The 19,157-nt window shown below is 41.9% G+C and overlaps 1 protein-coding gene across 1 annotated transcript in view; it reads right to left on the bottom strand.

Annotated features, from left to right (window-relative positions):
- LOC145343863 (glycogen [starch] synthase, muscle-like) overlaps positions 1-19,157 on the bottom strand; it is a 105,551-nt gene that overhangs the window by 21,509 nt on the left and 64,885 nt on the right. The window contains exons 9-12 of the mRNA XM_080190333.1: positions 7,093-7,152; positions 5,678-5,756; positions 5,134-5,247; positions 3,345-3,471 (exon numbers count right to left, since the gene is read on the bottom strand). Coding sequence (XP_080046459.1) covers positions 3,345-3,471; positions 5,134-5,247; positions 5,678-5,756; positions 7,093-7,152 — 380 coding nt within the window. The remainder of the gene's footprint in view (positions 1-3,344; positions 3,472-5,133; positions 5,248-5,677; positions 5,757-7,092; positions 7,153-19,157) is intronic.

Below are 19,157 nucleotides of genomic sequence, written 5' to 3'. Positions count from 1 at the left end.
TTTTTCACAATGCAAGATTGATGGACCAATTATGAACAGAGCACTCCAACAAATAGTGCTCGGAAAGGTGCTTATTTACTGCTTTTTTGGGGAATAATAATTGGGAATCTACAAAAGCAGCCTGTAATGACTCGGAACTATTCAGTGAGGTCTTTCTTTCACACTGATTCACCTCAAATAATCTCTGCCATCATTTTCTGATTTGCTGGTGTGTATAGAAATATTACCACAAAATTGAGGAAGAGGAAAGCAGTGTCCGTTTAATAAAAAAAATCTTTTTGAAACGGATTGCATTATGTGATGTGATACAATGGTGGTAACAAAATAATAACTACTGTCATTTTCCTTTAATCTCCTGTATAATGAAGACTGTATACACTGGACTGAGGGGTTTGACGATTCTGTGCAAAACATATGTGTAGGGAAGATAACTGCATCCAGGAAGAATCAACGTACAGAACAAAGATGCAACACGAGGAGCATCTTGCAGAGGTAACAGACAATGCTCTCTTGAAGAAAAAGCTTTTTTCTGATGGTGGTTTCTCTCTTGCCTTCAGCTTTTACCCTTTCTTTCACTATTGGAACCTTACTTTGCTTCTCACTCAAAATTTTTGGAGGATCTTCAAACTATGGACCCTTTCCCTTGTTTTAGCTTTTTTTCCTTCTCAAACTCTGCTGTACCTCTGAAGTTTAATTGTGACTGGGATACAGTTAGGTGAGTTGACAATATGCAAATAAAGAGAAATAAGGCAAGAAAATGCTGGCAGCAGGTCAGGCATCACGCGTGGACAAAGAATCAAAACTAATGCTTCAGGTCAATGACCTTCAATCAGAACTGGGAAAAGGGGAATGGGTGGGAAAAAGAACAAAAGGGAAGATGTGAAAGCGTGGAAGATGGGAAACATTAAATGGCTAAAATAGTTGATGATGCACAGCCAAAGGGAGTGGGAAGAAGACAATTTAAAAAAACACATGATAAAAGCAAAATATTGTGGATAATGGAATCTGAAACAAAAACAGAAAATGCTGAAAAGCTCAGCAGTTCTTACAGCATCTGTGGAGAGAGAACAGAGCTAATGTTTCGAGTCTGGGTGAACCTTTGAGCTCTGAAGGGTCACCCATACTTGAAATGTTGGCTCTATTTTCTTTATTTATTTGTCACAAGTAGCTTACATTAACACTGCAATGAGTTAGTGTGAAAATCCCCTAGTTGCCACACTCCGGCGCCTGTTTGGGTGCACCGAGGGAGAATTTAGCATGGCTAATGCACCTAACCAGCACATCTTTCAGACTGTGGGAGAAAACTGGAGCACCCTGAGGAAACCCACGCAGACACAGGGAGAATGTGCAAACTCCATACAGACAGTGACCCAAGCCAGGAATCAAACCCAGATCCATGGTGCTGTGAGGCAGCAGTGCTAACCACTGCGCCACCATGCCGCCCCCTGCTGAGTTTCTCCAGAATTTTCTGTTTCAGTTTTGGAAAGAAAACATGATGTGTTTAGAGGGTGTGTGAATTACAGAGTAATGAATTGCCGCCATCCAAAAGCAGAAATGAGAAAAATGTGACTTACACCAAAACCCACAAGGAAAAATAAATAAAATGGGAGCAAAGATTATGTTCCAGAACTGATGAACTGCTTTGTTTTTCATTCGGACAAAATGACGTTCTTATTGATAGAAAGGACATTCTGTTTTGCATGGTGATGTTGCCAAGCGTATTCACCTATCACGTAACAGTCACCGTAAGGCTAAGTTATAACCTGTTTAGATTCAACACCAAGTCCTTTTGGTGATTCATAACTTGCTGATTGAACTGCTTGGACTTCTTATTGTTGAATTTTGAAGGATTTCATTTGTAGAAAAGCCAGTGACACTGTTCTCTGGGTACCGATTCACTGTGAATGCAGAGAGTCACGAGTGCCCTGACGAGATCTGAAATTTGCTGTGCACAATCAGGAAAGCCACTTAGAATCATAGAATCACAGAATCTTTCAGTGCAGGAGGCTGCCATTCGGCCCATCGAAGCTGCACCAACCACTTTCCCACACAGGCCCTATCACCATAAACCCATGCATTTACCCTTCAAGTCCCCCTGAAACTAAGGGGCAATGTAGCATGGCCAGTCCACTAAACCACACTTCTCTGCGGTTCAGTGGTTGTTCAGGAGTTAGTGATGCTGAGGATACTCATACTGCTCCCAATGACTAGTTGAATATAAGTATTCTTAAAAGCTTGAAAATTAGCTATTTGCTGCTTTCATGAACTTGCATTATCAAATAATATGGAGATCTGAAGAGACACATGAATAACTCTTGATAGAAATGAAAATTTGTCTTGCAAACATTGTTTGAGAAAGATACTGTTGCTCTTTTAGAATGATTCAAGTGTCTGAAAAAAATGTAAATTTTGTGCTCAAGGAGGTGAAGGCAAACACATTTCATTTCTTTTTTACTTTTAGTTTCTATTTATTAGTGTCACAAGTAGGCTTGCATTAACACTGTGATAAAGTTACTCTGAAAATCCCCTAGTCGCCATGCTCCGGCACCTGTTCAGGTACACTGAGGGAGAATTCAGCATTGCCAATGCACCGAACCAACACGCCTCACATTTACAGTTTTGGCTCCAAGCAGTTCAGAAACAACTTAGGTAGATGCAGATTGCGTTCTGCCCCAAACACAGGACATCCTCACACACATATTTTTCCATTTCCCACGTTCGATATTTTGTGGCCACAAAGTGATTTTACTAACAGATTTGGACGACCAGCCTCAATTCTGAATGCACTGCACGTATTATGTGCCAACTATCACTACAATTCACTCTCAGTTTGGCTTTTACAATGATGATCATTAACAGGAGCTTATCATCTGATCACCAAGATAACTGGCCTCTGACTAAGTCAGCACCACGAAAATAACAAACTCCTAAAAACCCAATTGATTCATCAATGTTCTTCTGGAACTTTCTACTTCTACTCAGCCTAGTCAGTACACAACTCCAGCTCTACACAAAGCAACCAGCTCTTAAACTTTTCTTTATTAGTGTCACAAATAGGCTTGGCTTAACACTACAATGAAGTTAATGTGAAAATCCTCCTGTTGCGACACTCCAGCGTCTGTTCGGGTACACTGAGGGAGAATTTAGCATGGCCAATGCACCTAACCAGCACGTCTTTCGGACTGGGAGGAAACTGGAGCATCCAGAGGAAACCCACACAGATACAGGGAGAACGTGCAGAAAGCCCTAAGGATAGGCAACAAATACTGCTTTGCCAATGTCACCCACAACCCATGAATCAACTACTCATTCAAAATTATGAACAAATACTTGCTGCAACTCACCAGGAGTGTATCCCCATGGCTCGTAATAGGAAGGAAACACACCCAAATGGCAACCACGGACGAACTCTTCATAATCCAACGGCAGCAAAGGGCTGGTGGACGACAGGAACTCTGGATGAAAGATGATCTGAAAGATGAACAATAGCCATTTAGAAAATGGCAGAGGCAAGGATTCAATCTTAAGCTTCCCCTGATGGTCCAGTGGGAAGTGGTATCTTGTGTGGGACTGATCAAATAGATGGAAGATTTGATCCCTGCTTTGTTACGTGTTCCCTGATCTCTTCCACAGCTGCAGTGGGGAAACTGTAATTGGTATCAAACACTCTGGGTCAGTGGGAAATTAGCAGCATTCTCACTTGGAATCGCTAATCAGTGAATCCTACAAGAAAGACCAGCTGCACAATAGCTAAAGACACAAGCCGGTTCCACTGTGATGATCACATAGTCTAATGTTTCAGAAATAATCACTATTCGAGCTTTGTACATGATGAATTACCACTTGAAGCAATAAGGGCAGATGGGCAAAAACAACTACCAGAAGTGAGCATTGCCAGTCAAGGTCAGGACAGATAAGAGAAAACCAGAGGAAAATTTACAGAACAAAAGAAAAAAATTGGCCAGGATTTTCCAGTACTGCGAAAAGTTATGCCCAAAGTCATAGGAACATAGGAATTAGGAGCAGGAGTTGGCAAATTCAGCCCTTCAAGCCTGCTCCACCATTCAATCAGATCATGGCTGATCTCTCCCTCGTCTCAAATCCACCTCCCTACCTGTTCCCCATATCACTTTATCCCTTTCTTATACTAGAAATATATCTATCTCCTTCTTGAAACCATTCAATAATTCAGACTTCACAATCTATGGGGCAGCAAGTTCCACAAATTCACTATCTGTGAGAAGTAGTTCCTCCTCACCTCAGTTTTAAATTTACCTTCTCTCAACCTAAACCTGCGACTTTTTATTTGAGTTGCCCCATTACCTTTTCAATCCCTTTTAGAATTTTATATACCTCAATCAGATTCCCTCTCACCCTTCTAAACTCCAGCAAGTATAAGCCCAAGCTCTTTAATCTCTCCTTGTACATCAACCTTTTTATCCCCAGAATCAATGTGGTGAACCTCCTCTGAACTGCCTCCAATATCACCATGTCCTTCCTTAAGACCAAAACTGGACACAATACTCCAGATGTGGTCTCACCAACATCCCACACGATTGCAACAATACTTCTCTACTTTTACACTTCAATCCTTTTGCACTTAATGCCAACATCCCATTTCCTTTTTTAATACATGCTGCATCTGCATACTGACTTTCTGCAGTTCATGAACATAGACACCCAGATCCCTTTGCCCGGACACATTTTGAATCTGCTTTCCATTTAGATAATAATTTGCCTATTTTTTCTGCCAAAATGGACAACCTCACACTTATCCGCATTAAACTCCATCTGCCAAACTGTGGCCCATTCTAGCCTATCTATATCCATCTGTAAAATTTTATATCCTCTTCACTGCCCGCTTTTTCAATGGATCTTCGGCTGATCATCATTTTTCTGTCCTGCCAGTGATGATTTCTGTTGGGGGTGGGAGTGGAAAATCCCACCCAAAGATTCTGTCACTGTAATATTTTATTATTCAGGGAAGAACTTGTCAGAAAACTACTCTGAAACCAATGACAAGCAAGTATATTTATTTGAAAATTATTAGGCTATCGCTGTTATAAGGCATTCCATTGCATAGGGAATTCATTAAGAATTCATCATAATAACCAAGAAAAGTAGTGACCGTACCTTGACTCTGTCACTCATGCTATTAAACAAACCAATCCTTCGGACTGCCTTGAGAATGGGATCGTTGGAGTCATCCAGCATGTTGTGTGTACAAATAGGAGGCAGGGAACGACGCTGTTTATCAAAAAGATATGCATGTGTCAGGGGAGTGAGAAAATGAGAGAGACACATACACACGCACACACACATGCACGCAAGTGCTCACACCACACGCATGCGCGCACAATCGGAGGTCACGTACCAACTGACTCAAGAATAGCTTCTTCCCTGCTGCCAGACTTCTGAATGGACTTACCACGCATTAAGGTGATCTTTCTCTACACCCTAGCTATGACTGTAACACTACATTCTGCATCCTCTCCTTTCCTTCTCTATGAACAGTATGCTTTGTTTGTATAGCACGCAAGAAACAATACTTTTCACTTTATATCAATACATATGGCAATAATAAATCAAATCAAATGAAACATTTATATCGGGTAAAACCTGAAGAATGGTGATTACAGAAAACAGCACTCCTGAATTTCTCTGCAGAAGAGCTTACCTGAGTAGCATATATGGCTCTCTTCATCATAGTGAAGTCCTCCCGATCCAAAATTGAGTTTATATTGGGCATCTCACCTCTGAAACCAAATTGACACTTCTTAAACAGGCTAACCTGTACAGCACAGTAGTTTTAAGACTCTTTTTCTCACAAATAATCCTACGATATTTTTCTCAATTTTTATTTTAAATTTGGAGGTGGGGGAGGGGGGGGAAATGAATTTATGGGCAAACAGAACACTTCTCCTATTCTTTTTATTTGTAATCCACTGTCAGTGCTTCAGGTCAAACATGACAGGGCACGGATGCAGAGCTAACTCCCATTTCTGCCTCACCAACGTGCCTTACTTCAGTTCCATCATTGCTAATTTTACCATGTTCTACACTAACTAGGGTCAAGTTGGAAAGTGAACCATAGAATCCTAGAGTGCAGGAGGCCATTCAGCCCAACAAGTCTGAAATGACTCTCTGACAGAGCATCTTTTCCCTGTGACCCCATATATTTACCCCCTAGTGCCCTCCTTACACACATAAGGGGCAATTTACGATGATTAATCCAACTAACCCACACAAGTTTGGACTCTAGGAGGAAACCAGAGCACCCAGAGGAAACCAGAGCACCCAAAGGAAACCCTCGTGGGGAGAATGTACAAATTCCACACAGGCAGTCACCCAAGGCCAGGATTGAACCTGGATCCCTGGCGCTGTGAGACAGTTATGTTAACCACTGTGTTAAACATTTTGAGACTAGATGGCCCTTCATCAGAGCTCTGATGAAGGGTCATCAGGACTTGGAAAATTAGCTCTATTCTCTCCCCACTGATGCTGTCAGACTGGCTGAGATTATCCAGCATTTTCTGTTTTTTGTTTCAGATTCCAGCATCTGCAGAATTTTGATTTTATTATGTTGGTCAGGATACTAGGTAAAGTCACTGCTCTGTTCTGAATCGTGATTTGGAAACTTTCATCTATAGAATCCTGACAGTGCAGAAAGGGACCATGTGGCTCATGAAGTCTGTACTATCTCTCCGAAAGAGCATCCCACCCAGGCCTGCCCCTCCATCCGATCCCCATAATCCCCTACCATGGCCAATCCACCCGACCCACACTTTGTTCACAAAAGGGCAATTTAGCATTGGTAATCCACCTAACCTTTGGTCTGAAGACACATTTCCCTCCAAACAGAAAACACATCCAATAATGCATTGTACTGCTGAGCTCCAACTTAGAAATGAGGCAACCAACTCAGGTAAGAATGCCAGCAACTGAGCTGACCTGACAGATCATCATCCACACTTGGAAAGACAAAAAAATTAAAAACAAAAAATAAAAGTGTCCAACTTGTTTGTATATGACTCTAACATGGAGCGTTTGTCATTCTTAAGGATTGTGCTTCCATTGCACACAGGTACTTACTCCAAGAGTGACTCGTAAAGCTTTTTGCCAAATTTTTCTTTGATCACATTGGAGGTATCCCTGAAAGAAAACACACAAGGTTTCAGATAATTGGAATTTCTCTAATCCTAGCTCACTGAATCTGGAGATAGAGTAAAATTATCCTCCTTCTGGTATCAGTTTGCATTTGCTGATTATCAATAGGCTTTAAATAACTGGCATAAAACATTTGTTTGCCAATGACAATTCTTATTTTTGCATAACTAGAATTTCCAACTCCATAGTGGCTGCACAAATGATGATTATCCAAAGTTACTCATTGCAAGCTCTGAAGCTTACAATAATACCAATAACCTTTTAATTGTACATTAACATTTGTACATTAAGCATACATTTTATTCAAAACTCATTATAAGTACATAATTCATTATACTTGTATATAGAGTTGTAAAAAATCCTGTTGTGCAGGACAGCTGCTATTTTATAGTGCAAGTATTTCACCCTATGGCCACCCACCCACCCAATCTGGCCACCCACATATCGCTTAAAGCAGTTTCGCTACTTGTTTTTCATTCAAAATACTTTCTCTCAGCAACTGAAATTTATAAAATGTAATAAGAGTGGTTTATTTAATAAAAAACACATTTCACAATTACATGATTAAATTTTATCCCTTGAATGATTTCCCACATCCTAATAAAGTTTTCACTTTAAGGCTTTAGCCACTCTTTAACACCTGGCCTTGGACTTCTATCTTAATCTGTAACTATGATACTAGGTGGGATTTTTCTCCCCCTCTGCAGCATGTTTCACAGTGGTGGGAGGCGGAATGCCGTTCACTGGCTGTGGGATCTCATGATCCTGCCAATGTCAGTGGGGTATCCCACTGAACACAGCTCCCACTGTTGGGAAACCTGCCCTGGGGGTGAGCATTGACTGGACTGTAAGATCCCGCCAACGTAAACAGCAGCAAGATTTCAGCGGATGAGCTGAATTTGCATTCTGTTGTACGGAGAGAATGATACCCAAATTCTCAGGATGTATCAATACAGTTATCAGCTTGGTTGATGTGGTCATTCTTTCTAGCCTCTATCAATTTTTGCCTGGTTTCTTTACTTTTATTAATTTGTCTCTCTTAGAAGGCACATTAAGTTTTTGCTGCTCTCGCATTGAGAGCTTCTTTTAGATTTAAGGATATAGCAGCAGTGTAATCATACATGATAGATGGTGCCACTCTATAGAACTTAACTGGTACTACTGTGTGCTTTGTTGCAAGGTCGCTGGAGTTGCCACTGGAGCAGACCATTGCAGACAGCAGTTCAGTCAACTATTCATCCATGGCTGCACAGATTTAGTAGGTGCACTCATCACACCTTGCAGGGTATTTTGTTCAGAATTAAGTGACTTTTGCAAACAATCCTGCTTCATTAGCAACCTCTTCTGTGAACAGACTCAATGATGTCAAAACCTTAACGGTAACAGTGCTGGCACTCTGGTCAGAGATGTCTGGGCATTAGTCACCACTATACAACTACCACTTGGTCCCCAGACTTAGCTCAGTTAGTAGCAAGCTCATCTGTGAGCTAGAAGATAGTGGGTTCAAGTCCTGCTGCAGAAGAATCTCGGCTGACATGACTGTGCAGCACAAGATTGTTGAAGATGTCTTCTTTTGGATGAGATGTTAAACTGAGGCTCCATCTGCCTTCAATAAAGATCTAGGAGAATAAAAGGGGAGCTCTTCTGGTGCCTTGACCATTTATTTTTTACAAATAAATTAGTTCAATAGCAATCTTATTGCTATTACTGGGATGTTTTTACGTGCAAATTATTTATCATATTTTGCTTTGAGTACTTCATTTGCAGGATATCCTGGGGAAATGAAGCGTGTTACCTCAGTGCAAATACTTGCCTTCATTTCCTTTACAGTTTACCCCACTCAGTTAGAGCTCAAATTCATTATCGCTACCTGTGGAGCTGTGTGAAGCTTGACAAAGATGGAACGAGAGATGCCAGGGGGGCGCCTTGCTTAGAGACACTGGAAATGACATGTTTGTTTTCCAAGCTCATGAAATCAGAAGAACATGGTAAACTCCAAGAAGAATTTTGAATAATTTGAGGTTCAGTGATTCTGTGTTTGAGTGACAGAAAAGGAAGACATGGTATTATGTGGACATGATGGTAACAGGCTGGAATTTAAGAGTCTTTATTTATCATAACACATCCGCATACATGCATCGTAAATCTAATTTGAACCTCATTCCATTCCTTCTTATTCTTGCCCTGGCTAATGCCTCTTCCTTCCCATTCTAATGCTGTCTCTTTCAATTCACAATGCATCTTGGTATTCCTCCTCGTTGCTGACATACCCCTGCCAATCATATCTTAGAATCCGAGAATGCTGCAGCACAGAAGGAGGCCATACGGCCCGTTGAGTCTGCACTGACCACAATCCCACCTATCCCCATAATCCCATGCATTTACCTTAGCTAGTCCCCTGACACTAAGTAGCAATTTAACATGGCCAATCCACCTAACACACACATATTTGGACTGTGGGAGGAAATCGGAGCACCCGGAGGAAACCCACGCCGACACGGGGAGAACGTGCAAACTCCACACAGACTGTGACCCAAGCCGGGAATCGAACCCGGGACTCTGGCGCTGTGAGGCAGCAAAGCTAATGATTGTGGCACTGTGCCACCCCGAAAGGTTAGCTTAAACCCTTCTCAACAGCAACAGCAAACCACCCAACCCAAAAAACTGACACGAACAGCTTCGCTCCTGTTACCATCAGACTTTTGAATGGTCCTACCACATATCAAGCTGATCTTTCTCTTCACCTTATTGGTAACTGCAACACTATATTCTGCACCCTATCCATTCCTTCTCCTCTATATATTTTATGAATGGTATGTTTTGTCTGTAACAGCTTGCAAGGAACAACACTTTTCATTGTATCCCAGTACATGTGACAGTAATTAACTAATTCAATTCAACCCTGCTCCTGGCTGTGTTTAGGTGCCATCTATCCAACTAAATCCTCCAGGACTGATCCACAAGTCCCAGGAATTCAAAGCCCTCCCTCCTGTGCCATCTTTCCAGTCACACACGTTGCTCCATTCTCCCATTTCCTCACTCACCAGCACGTGTATCAAAAATGGTCCAGAAATTACTACCTTTAAAATAGTTTTTCTGCTAGTTCTCTAAAATCTGCCTGCAGGACCACATCCTTCTTTCTACGCATGTCATTAATCCTTATCTAGACCCTGCAGAATGCTCTGCAGCTATTCTCTACCCAGGCACCAGGGACGCAACATCTGGAATCAAGTTAACAGCTGCAGAAACACCTGTTTCTCTAACGAGCGAATCCCCGATTACCATTATTTTTTCCAACCTTTCTCCTGTACAGCTGAGTCAGACATGTTGCTGTGGACTGACTCGGGAGAACCAGTGGCCCCATTAAGTACTCAGAGCAGAACAGTAGTTGAACAACGACATGTGCTCAAGGGACTTGTGCTTCAACTGTTGTATTGTCTTCGGTATCTACCCTTCCCTCTCTGCTTGAGATATCATAGAATCACAGATTCCTTACAGAGCAGAAAGAGGCCATTTGGCCCATTGTGTCTGCATCAACTCTCCAATAGAGCACCTTACCATAGGCCTTATCCCCTTGACTCCACTCGTACTCTTAACCTACAGATCTTTAGATATTAAGGTGTAATTTAGCATGCTATTGCACCTAACCTGCACCTGGACCATGGAAGGAAACCAGAGTACCCGGAGGAAACCCACATGGCGTGAGCCGAATGTGCAAACTCCATACAGTTATCTAAGACTGAATTGAACCAGAGTCCCTGGTGCTGTGAGGCAGCAGTGCTGGAACCACATCTATAAGTGTTATCTAAGAAACTCTCATTCTCGCGGATGCATCACAGTGGCATCAGCTGTTGCTGAAATTCCAAAACCCACAGCTCAAACTGTTCCAGCCGACAGCACTATTGGAAGAACATAATGTCAAATTGCAAATCTCCACGTGTGATATGTGTCATAGAATCCCTACAGTGTAAAAGGCGCCCATTCGGCCCATCAAGTCTGCAATGACCGTAATCCCACCCAGGCCCTATCCCCATTTACCCTAGCTAGTTCCCCTGACACTAAAGGGAAATTTAGCATGGCCATTCCACTTAACCTACACATCTTTGGACTGTGGGAGGAAACCAGAGCGTCCGGAGGAAACCTACACAGACACAGGGAAAATGTGTAGAGACAGTGACCCAATGTGGGATTCGAACCCAGATCCCTGGCGCTGTGAGGCAGCAGTGCTGACCACTGTGCCATTTGTGAGGCCCATGAGTTAGCAGCGATGTGGACTCTATTCTTTAATATCATTTCATTCAACCTCATGAGTGAAAAGTCATTGCATCCCTATATTTGTTGTCTATTTTGTCTAAACAAGGTCAATTACATCACATCATAAAAATATCAACTACATGCCACTGATTAACTTGATAAAGATACAGCAAACTAAATAAGACAGCAGCACCCATCCAGTCACACAGGGAATCACTCTTGAAGCGTATTGACTGTTTTTATGTAAACAAATGAGACACCATATCAATCAGCATCATTTTACAAACAACATTACATTAACTGAGCCTTGAATTTTTTTGATAGTATTGGTTGTGGGAAAGCTTCTTACTTTTCAAATAGCGTCAAAAAATATTTAACAAGACAAACAGGGTCTTGGTTTAACATCCTATCCAAAGAACATTCACTTGAGACTCAGGATGTTTCCTGTCCAAGGGCACTAATGCTCAAAGAATTGGCTCCCAAACTACATGCTACCAACTGAGCCAATCTGAAACATAAATATGCATTGGTGTTCACCTGGGTTTGACAACCCTTGCTTACCAAAATGAAGTTAAGCAGGTGGACTTTGAAACATGTCCGTAAGCTATTGTTTAAAAATAGATAGTGACAACAATCTCAAATTTCTCAAGAATGATCAGAATCTCAGACCAGTAGAACTATCGTCATATTCCATAACAGAATTATCAGCCTAATCTACATAGCAATGGCAAGAATTGCCTTCAAAACATGTAACACTACGATGGTTATCCTTTGTTACCACTTTTTATCCAAGCGCACAGCTAGATGGGGTGGGAGGGGCAGGGAGAAAGGGAGATTGGTTTAATTTAGTTGATAAAAATTAATTAAAATCTAAACAACAATAAAAGTAGAAAAAAGCTAAAACTACCAACTTCCAATTCTAAGTCCCATGCTCTTAACTTACCCAAGTTAATAAAGAAACTCAATTTGAAGCAGTTGAATGTCTTTTTATTATCCTTTAAGCAAATAAATGTTTAATGATTCATTTGTTTTTGCTTTACTGTTCACTCATACAGATTTATATTCTATAACCTCTTAGGAACTCTGGGGCTGCATCACGACCCAGGAAGGAAGAACTGGAGGTCTGGCAGGAATTGGAACTTTGAATCGTGATTCCTGCTGGAGCTCATAATGTATAAATGTCCACTTGTGTTTGTGTTCTACGAGAAGTCTGGTAAGCCTTAATCGGAGCCGGTTTCTCCCCAAAGCTTTGGAATAAAAACCACTGTATTTTGACTCACTGTCTCAGAGGTATTATTTTACCTCCAACATTTGGTGCCAAAACCCGGGATCTGTTTGTGGGCTCAGGTTGAATGGCCACAATCTGAATACTGGAATAGATCACCGAACTTAATAGAGTGAGTCAAACTACGTGGATAAGAATTTTTGTTGAGAGATTGTGTTGAGAGTTTGTGAGAGTGAAAGACGTCTGAACTGAACATAAACAGACAAGGAGGCACTTGTCTTTAAACACCCAGCCTTAGACCGGTTGTTAAGAGGGGAAATCCCCCACGCCATGGTCAGGAGTTTGAAGTGAGTGTAAAAGTCTGGAGAAAGGTGCACGGAGTGTGATGTTCAGATGTGAGTGTGAAAGAGACTGTCAGTGATCACCAGAATTGAAGGAAAAGTCGGCTTAAGCTTAAGTTTAATAGCGTAAGCTTAATAGTGTAAGTTTACAAGTGTAAGCGGTGGTACAGAGGGCACTGATCACCCCTGACAGGTGTTACCAGACTCCAATAAGAGCAGCCTAGGAGTGGGAGAGCGAGAAGGGAGATTAGAAGTCTCCAGGTGGTGAGTATAAACTTATCTGTGTTATGGCGGGATCACAAGGACAGTGGAGGCCCATCTGTGATGAATGGATATATAACTGAGAGGGACAGATTCATTAAACAAATGAGAAAAGGGGGGTGGGACTCATCACATCCGTTAGAACAACAACAAAAATGGTTGGAAAAGGAAAAGAAAGACAGAACTAAGAAAATTGGAGTTCTCTTAGCTCACCAATTGGCCGGATTAATTGAACAAGTCTCAGTCTTGGATAAGAAAAGGGCTGACGACAAAGCAAAAATCAAAATGTTGGAATTACGCAATAGAGAACTAGAAAAGAGAAACCAAATTTTAGAGGACTCTGATTGGGAATCCTTGTCTCCCTATAGGTCGGCCATAAAACCCACAGCACCCGTAAGAGACTTTGACCTGATGGGGAAGAGGTCTATAATCTCACAAAAACCCAGCCTGCAGGTGCAGCAGGCGGTCAGGAAGGCTAATGGGATGCTGGCCTTCATAGAGAGGGGAATTGAATATAAAAGTAGGGAGGTCTTGCTGCAACTGTACAGGGCACTGGTGAGGCCGCAGCTGGAGTACTGTGTGCAGTTTTGGTCGCCGCACTTACGCAAGGATATTTTGGCCTTGGAGGGAGTGCAGAGGAGGTTTACTAGGCTGATACCGGAGTTGAGGGGGTTGAACTATGAGGAGAGGCTGAATAAACTAGGCTTGTACTCGTTAGAGTTTAGAAGAATGAGGGGAGATCTCATTGAGACGTATAAGATGATGAATGGGATGGATAGGATAGAGGTGGAGAGGCTCTTCCCGCTCAGAAAGGACAGTAGGACTAGAGGGCACAGCCTCAAGATAAAGGGGGAGCGGTTTAGAACGGAGTTGAGGAGGAACTTCTTCACTCAAAGGGTGGTGAATCTCTGGAATTCTCTGCCCGTTGAAGTGGTGAAGGCTGCCTCGCTAAATATATTTAAGACGCGGGTTGATAGGTTTTTGATCGGCAAGGGGATTAAGGGTTATGGGGAGAGGGCGGGAAAGTGGAACTGAGCCACGACAGATCAGCCATGATCTTATTGAATGGCGGGGCAGGCTCGAAGGGCTAGATGGCCTACTCCTGCTCCTATTTCTTATGTTCTTATGTTCTAATTTGACATACGTTGAAGTAATTAATAATCTCTCCAATATCTTAATGCATGGAATAAAATGAAAGTAATGAACTTAAATTGTAAGGAACTCTACCAAAGCTATGTTTACATCTCCTTTATTGCCTGTTTCCAACAGAAGTGACAGAAAGTATTGATTATTTGCATACGTGTACACAAAAGCCAAACGTGCCAATGAAGACTATGGGTGGGATTCTCCAGCCATTCATTTCAGTGGGAATGGAGATTTGGCTGAGTGCCAAGTTCTCTATCCTTACTGGTGGGTGGCTGGAGACTTTTAGCCATTATGTCATTATAATATTTTATTTTATTAACTTCTTCACAATGCTGGACCTTAGGAACACTCATGTAAAAGCAAAATACTATATGCTAGAAATTAACATTAAGCACAGGAAACACTCAGCAGGTCAGGCATCGACTGTGGAGAGAGAAACAAAGTTAACATTGCTGATCAATAGTCTTTTGTCAAAACTGGAAATAGTTAAGAGTTATAAGAGATTTTAAACAAGTTCAGAGTGGAGAGATGGGAGATAGGGGAAATGAACAAGAGTGCAGTTTCATGATGGAATGGAAGGCGGATGAGATAAAACAACAAAACGATAGATGGTGTAAAGCCAAAGAGATTGGAAATGGGGCAAGCAAAAAATCAAAAGATGGGTCTGGAAGGGGTGAGAATGTGAAAAAGCAGAATCATCACCAACAACCACCACCCAAGAACAAACACAAACAAGAAAAAATGGGGGGAGATGTCATGATCTAAATTCCTGAATTCAATGTAGAGTCCAGAAGGCTGTAAATTGCCTCATCAAAAGAAACACTGTTCCTTAAGTTTATACTGAGCTTCACTGGGATATCACAGGGGCCAAGGACAAAGAAGCCAAAATGAGGGTGAGGTGGAGAATGAAAATGACATGAAACTGACTGAGCAGAGGAGTTCTGCAAAGTGATCACCCCCTCTGAGTCTCGACTCCCCACTGTAGAGAAGATTACATTGATAAGCAGCAAACACAGTGCACTAAATTGATACAATTGAAAGAAGAACAAGTACATTCATCTTGGAGCACTGGGCGGTGAGAAGGGAGGAGGTAAAAGGGCAGAGTTGTGTTCCAGGGTCACTAAAAAAAGGGCAAGAGGGTTTTAAATATTAAATAGGCCACAGTCTGGGTTCACTGAACTGTGCTCCGTCACTGCACTAAGTCAGCATGCAAAATCTAGCAATTCAACAAATTTCATCACCTTCTGAAGGTTACTGGAAGCAGCCATTACATCTGTTTACCATATCATACATCAGCGATGGGAACCACAAGTAGCATTTTAAAGCCCATTCCCACTACAGTTCTGTATAAAAAAAGCACTATTCATGTCACTCAAATAACAGACTGGTTCAGAAACAATCCTCGGAGTTAAGCACAAAATTTGAAGCCCTTGGTTAACTTGAATAGTGACAGAACACAATGCTTCCTTGTCCTATTGCGTACGGTCTTTAGCTCAAACCCTTATTCATCAGTACTCATTCATTACTTTGAATGGAGATGCTTATTAAGTTATAAGAATGGGACCACTCATACAAAAAAAAGACATATTGTGTTGCAAATATAGTCAGAATCTGCAAATACTTGAGCTTTTCAAAATCACCTTTTCAAAATCATGGGAAGAAGGAAATTATCAGCATGGTGGAAATGCATCGGAAACTGAGGTGTATTCAATCTTTCTGGGCATGCGCATGAGTTAATATCACTCATCACCCTTCATTAATATTCTAGTTAGACTCAGCTGATTGTATTATAGGTGACAGCAACGTAAAACTGAAAACATATGAGTGCCATGGTCCTCAGTGCAAGCCGCCTTCAAGTGAACACAGATCTTTAAATACCAATCAAATAAAGGGAGCATTAAGATCTAAAATCTTCCTCCTAACAGGATTAGGTAGCTACCAGGAAGAAAAATGCACTGTTGCTTATGTGAAGCATGTTATTGTTTGCTGGAGCAGACGAGTGAAGGAGCAGAGAGAGAGATAAGATTTTACCTGTTAAAAACCTGTTTGAATACGTTTAAAGCACTTTGTTCTTTGTAGAACTGTTTAAAGCATTTATTGTATTTACTGCTTTAAGAATTCTGAGGGAGTGGTTAGAAGGAGTTGTGGGCCAACCAGCTTTAAATCAGCGCCAGGTTTAAAAGGAGGCCTGGTGTAGACAGCGGGCAGTGGAGTGAGAGGGAAGTAGAGTGAGCAATTAGGGCTTAATATCAAAAGGGCTGGGGAGAAAAAGGGCCAGGTGAGTTCGTGTGGAAATTTTCAACATTACTACAGTGAATAATGGAGGGGCATGTGATGTGTGGTTTCTGTATGATGTGTAGGGTGTCGAAATTTGCTGATGACACCAAAATTGGTGGAAAGGCAAATTGTGCGGAGGGTGGGGAGAGTCTACAGAAGGATCTAGATAGGCTGGGCGAATGGGCCAGGAAATGGCAAATGGAATTTAATGTTGGCAAGTGCGAGGTGGTCCACTTTGGTAGGAATAATGGTAGGAAGGATTATTACTTACGTGGCGAAAAACTGCAGCAGGCGGTGGTGCAGAGGGATCTCGGGGTCCTTGTGCATGAGTCGCAAAAACCCAGCTTGCAGGTGCAGCAGGTGGTCAGGAAGGCGAATGGGATGCTGGCCTTCATCGCGAGGGGGATTGAATATAAAAGTAGGGAGGTCTTGCTGCGGCTGTATAGGGCATTGGTGAGGCCGCAGCTGGAGTACTGTGTGCAGTTTTGGGCGCCGTACTTACGCAAGGATATTTTGGCCTTGGAGGGAGTGCAGAGGAGGTTTACTAGGCTGATGCCGGAGTTGAGGGGGTTGAGCTATGAGGAGAGGCTGAATAAATTAGGCTTGTACTCGTTAGAGTTTAGAAGAATGAGGGGAGATCTCATTGAGACGTATATGATGATGAATGGGATGGATAGGATAGAGGTGGAGAGACTCTTCCTGCTCAGAAAGGATAGTAGGACTAGGGGGCACAGCCTCAAGATAAAGGGGGGGCGGTTTAGAACGGAGTTGAGGAGGAACTTCTTCACTCAAAGGGTGGTGAATCTCTGGAATTCTCTGCCCGTTGAGGTGGTGGAGGCTGCCTCGCTAAATATTTTTAAGACGCGGATTGATGGGTTTTTGATAAGAGAGGGGATTAAGGGTTATGGGGAGAGGGCGGGAATGTGGAACTGAGCCACGACAGATCAGCCATGATCTTATTGAATGGCGGGGCAGGCTCGAGGGGCTATTTGGCCTACTCCTGCTCCTATTTCTTATGTTCTTATGTTCTAAACGCTGCAAAGATTCCTTCCAAATCAATCCCACCATAGGAAGTTTTCTATAGTAAATCACATTCTACCTCAAAGCAATTTGCATTTTGGAAGAAATAATTATGGATGCAGAGCCAGAGGAGAAGTGGAGATGCTTTGGGAATCAAAGGCACAATCTAAGAGAAGGGTTTAGATGAGGTTTGTCAATGTGAGTAGGGACATGACAAGGTGAATGGAATGAGAATATGATGGCTGAATGACCAATGATAGAGTGGAGGAATAAGGAGCAGCCTGATGTTAGAAGACCGAAGATGTGAGGACATGAAACAGAAGGTGATGATTAAGCTGAAACTGAAAAAAAGTATTTTTTTTTTACTGGGGCAAAGAAACTGTACAGTTTTCAAAACAGCAGGAATGATGGGTCTCTGTGACATAATGTAGGGTGGCGTGGAAGTTGCAATCTTTCGTTGAATTGAAGTATGCGGTGTTTTGACACATGAAGGCTAGTTGACAAGAGTATTGGAGATGTTGAGCTCTTACATGATAAAGGCATAAGTTTCAGCATCACTCAGAGCAGAGGTACGCACAGGCAATAGTGCAAATTTGGGAAAAAAAAATCAGTTTTGCCCCCATTGGATATGGGGGAATGAAGCTAACGTTAACACTATGGCACCAAATGATACCAGAAACATTCTGTGCTGCAGAGAGCCACAAAGAATGGTTACAGTTCTGGCAACATTAAATTGGAGTAAACTCTGGTTCATCTAGGTCTTGGTGGGCGGTAGGAGAATGAAGTAATTGTTACCAGTATCCATATCGTAAGCTGGTCCAATGCTTCAGGATTACATTGCTGAGGTTTAACATGTAGATGGTAAAAAGGAGGGTGCTATGAATAATACACACCACAAGTAATTATTCTGGATAGAGGAACCAGAAGAGAACAATGGCTCAGAGGCGAACTGTGGAACAGAGACGTTGGAAAATGATGGAGAAATCAATGTTGTAAAAGACAGCAAAGAGGTCCAGAAGGTTATGAAGCCTATCTGGGAACTTCCAAGAGGGACTCCCCAGTGCACCTTAGAGGTATCTCCTAATTCGACACTTGGGAGCTAGGAAGTTAGGGCCATTGGTTTTATGCATAACATCCATGGTTTCTACGCAGCCCGTGAAGACTAAGAGTTGGACACTCATGATCGACACACGGTCACTGAATTTCAAACTAATTCATTGTGTGTGAAGTGATTTTCATCGTGATTAAAAGCTGACATTTAAATACAAGTTGTTTTATACTTTATACTTTCCCCATAACTTCCTACAGATACAGATCGTAAGAATATTAATTTATGCTATTAAGAAATATGAATCAATTAACATGCATTCTTCTCCCACATTTTTCAATAGGCTTCATTCATTGTATCTTGATTGGCAACGTTTTCAATTGCTGAGATGATTTGAGGTTCATTCGATATACCCCAT

The sequence above is a fragment of the Carcharhinus amblyrhynchos genome, chromosome 6, assembly GCF_965287045.1.
Source record: "Carcharhinus amblyrhynchos chromosome 6, sCarAmb.v2.hapA, whole genome shotgun sequence".
In the NCBI taxonomy this organism is placed as follows: Eukaryota; Metazoa; Chordata; class Chondrichthyes; order Carcharhiniformes; family Carcharhinidae; genus Carcharhinus; species Carcharhinus amblyrhynchos.
The sequence above is the reverse complement of the archived record's forward strand: the minus strand, read 5'-3'. Positions and strand labels throughout refer to the sequence as shown.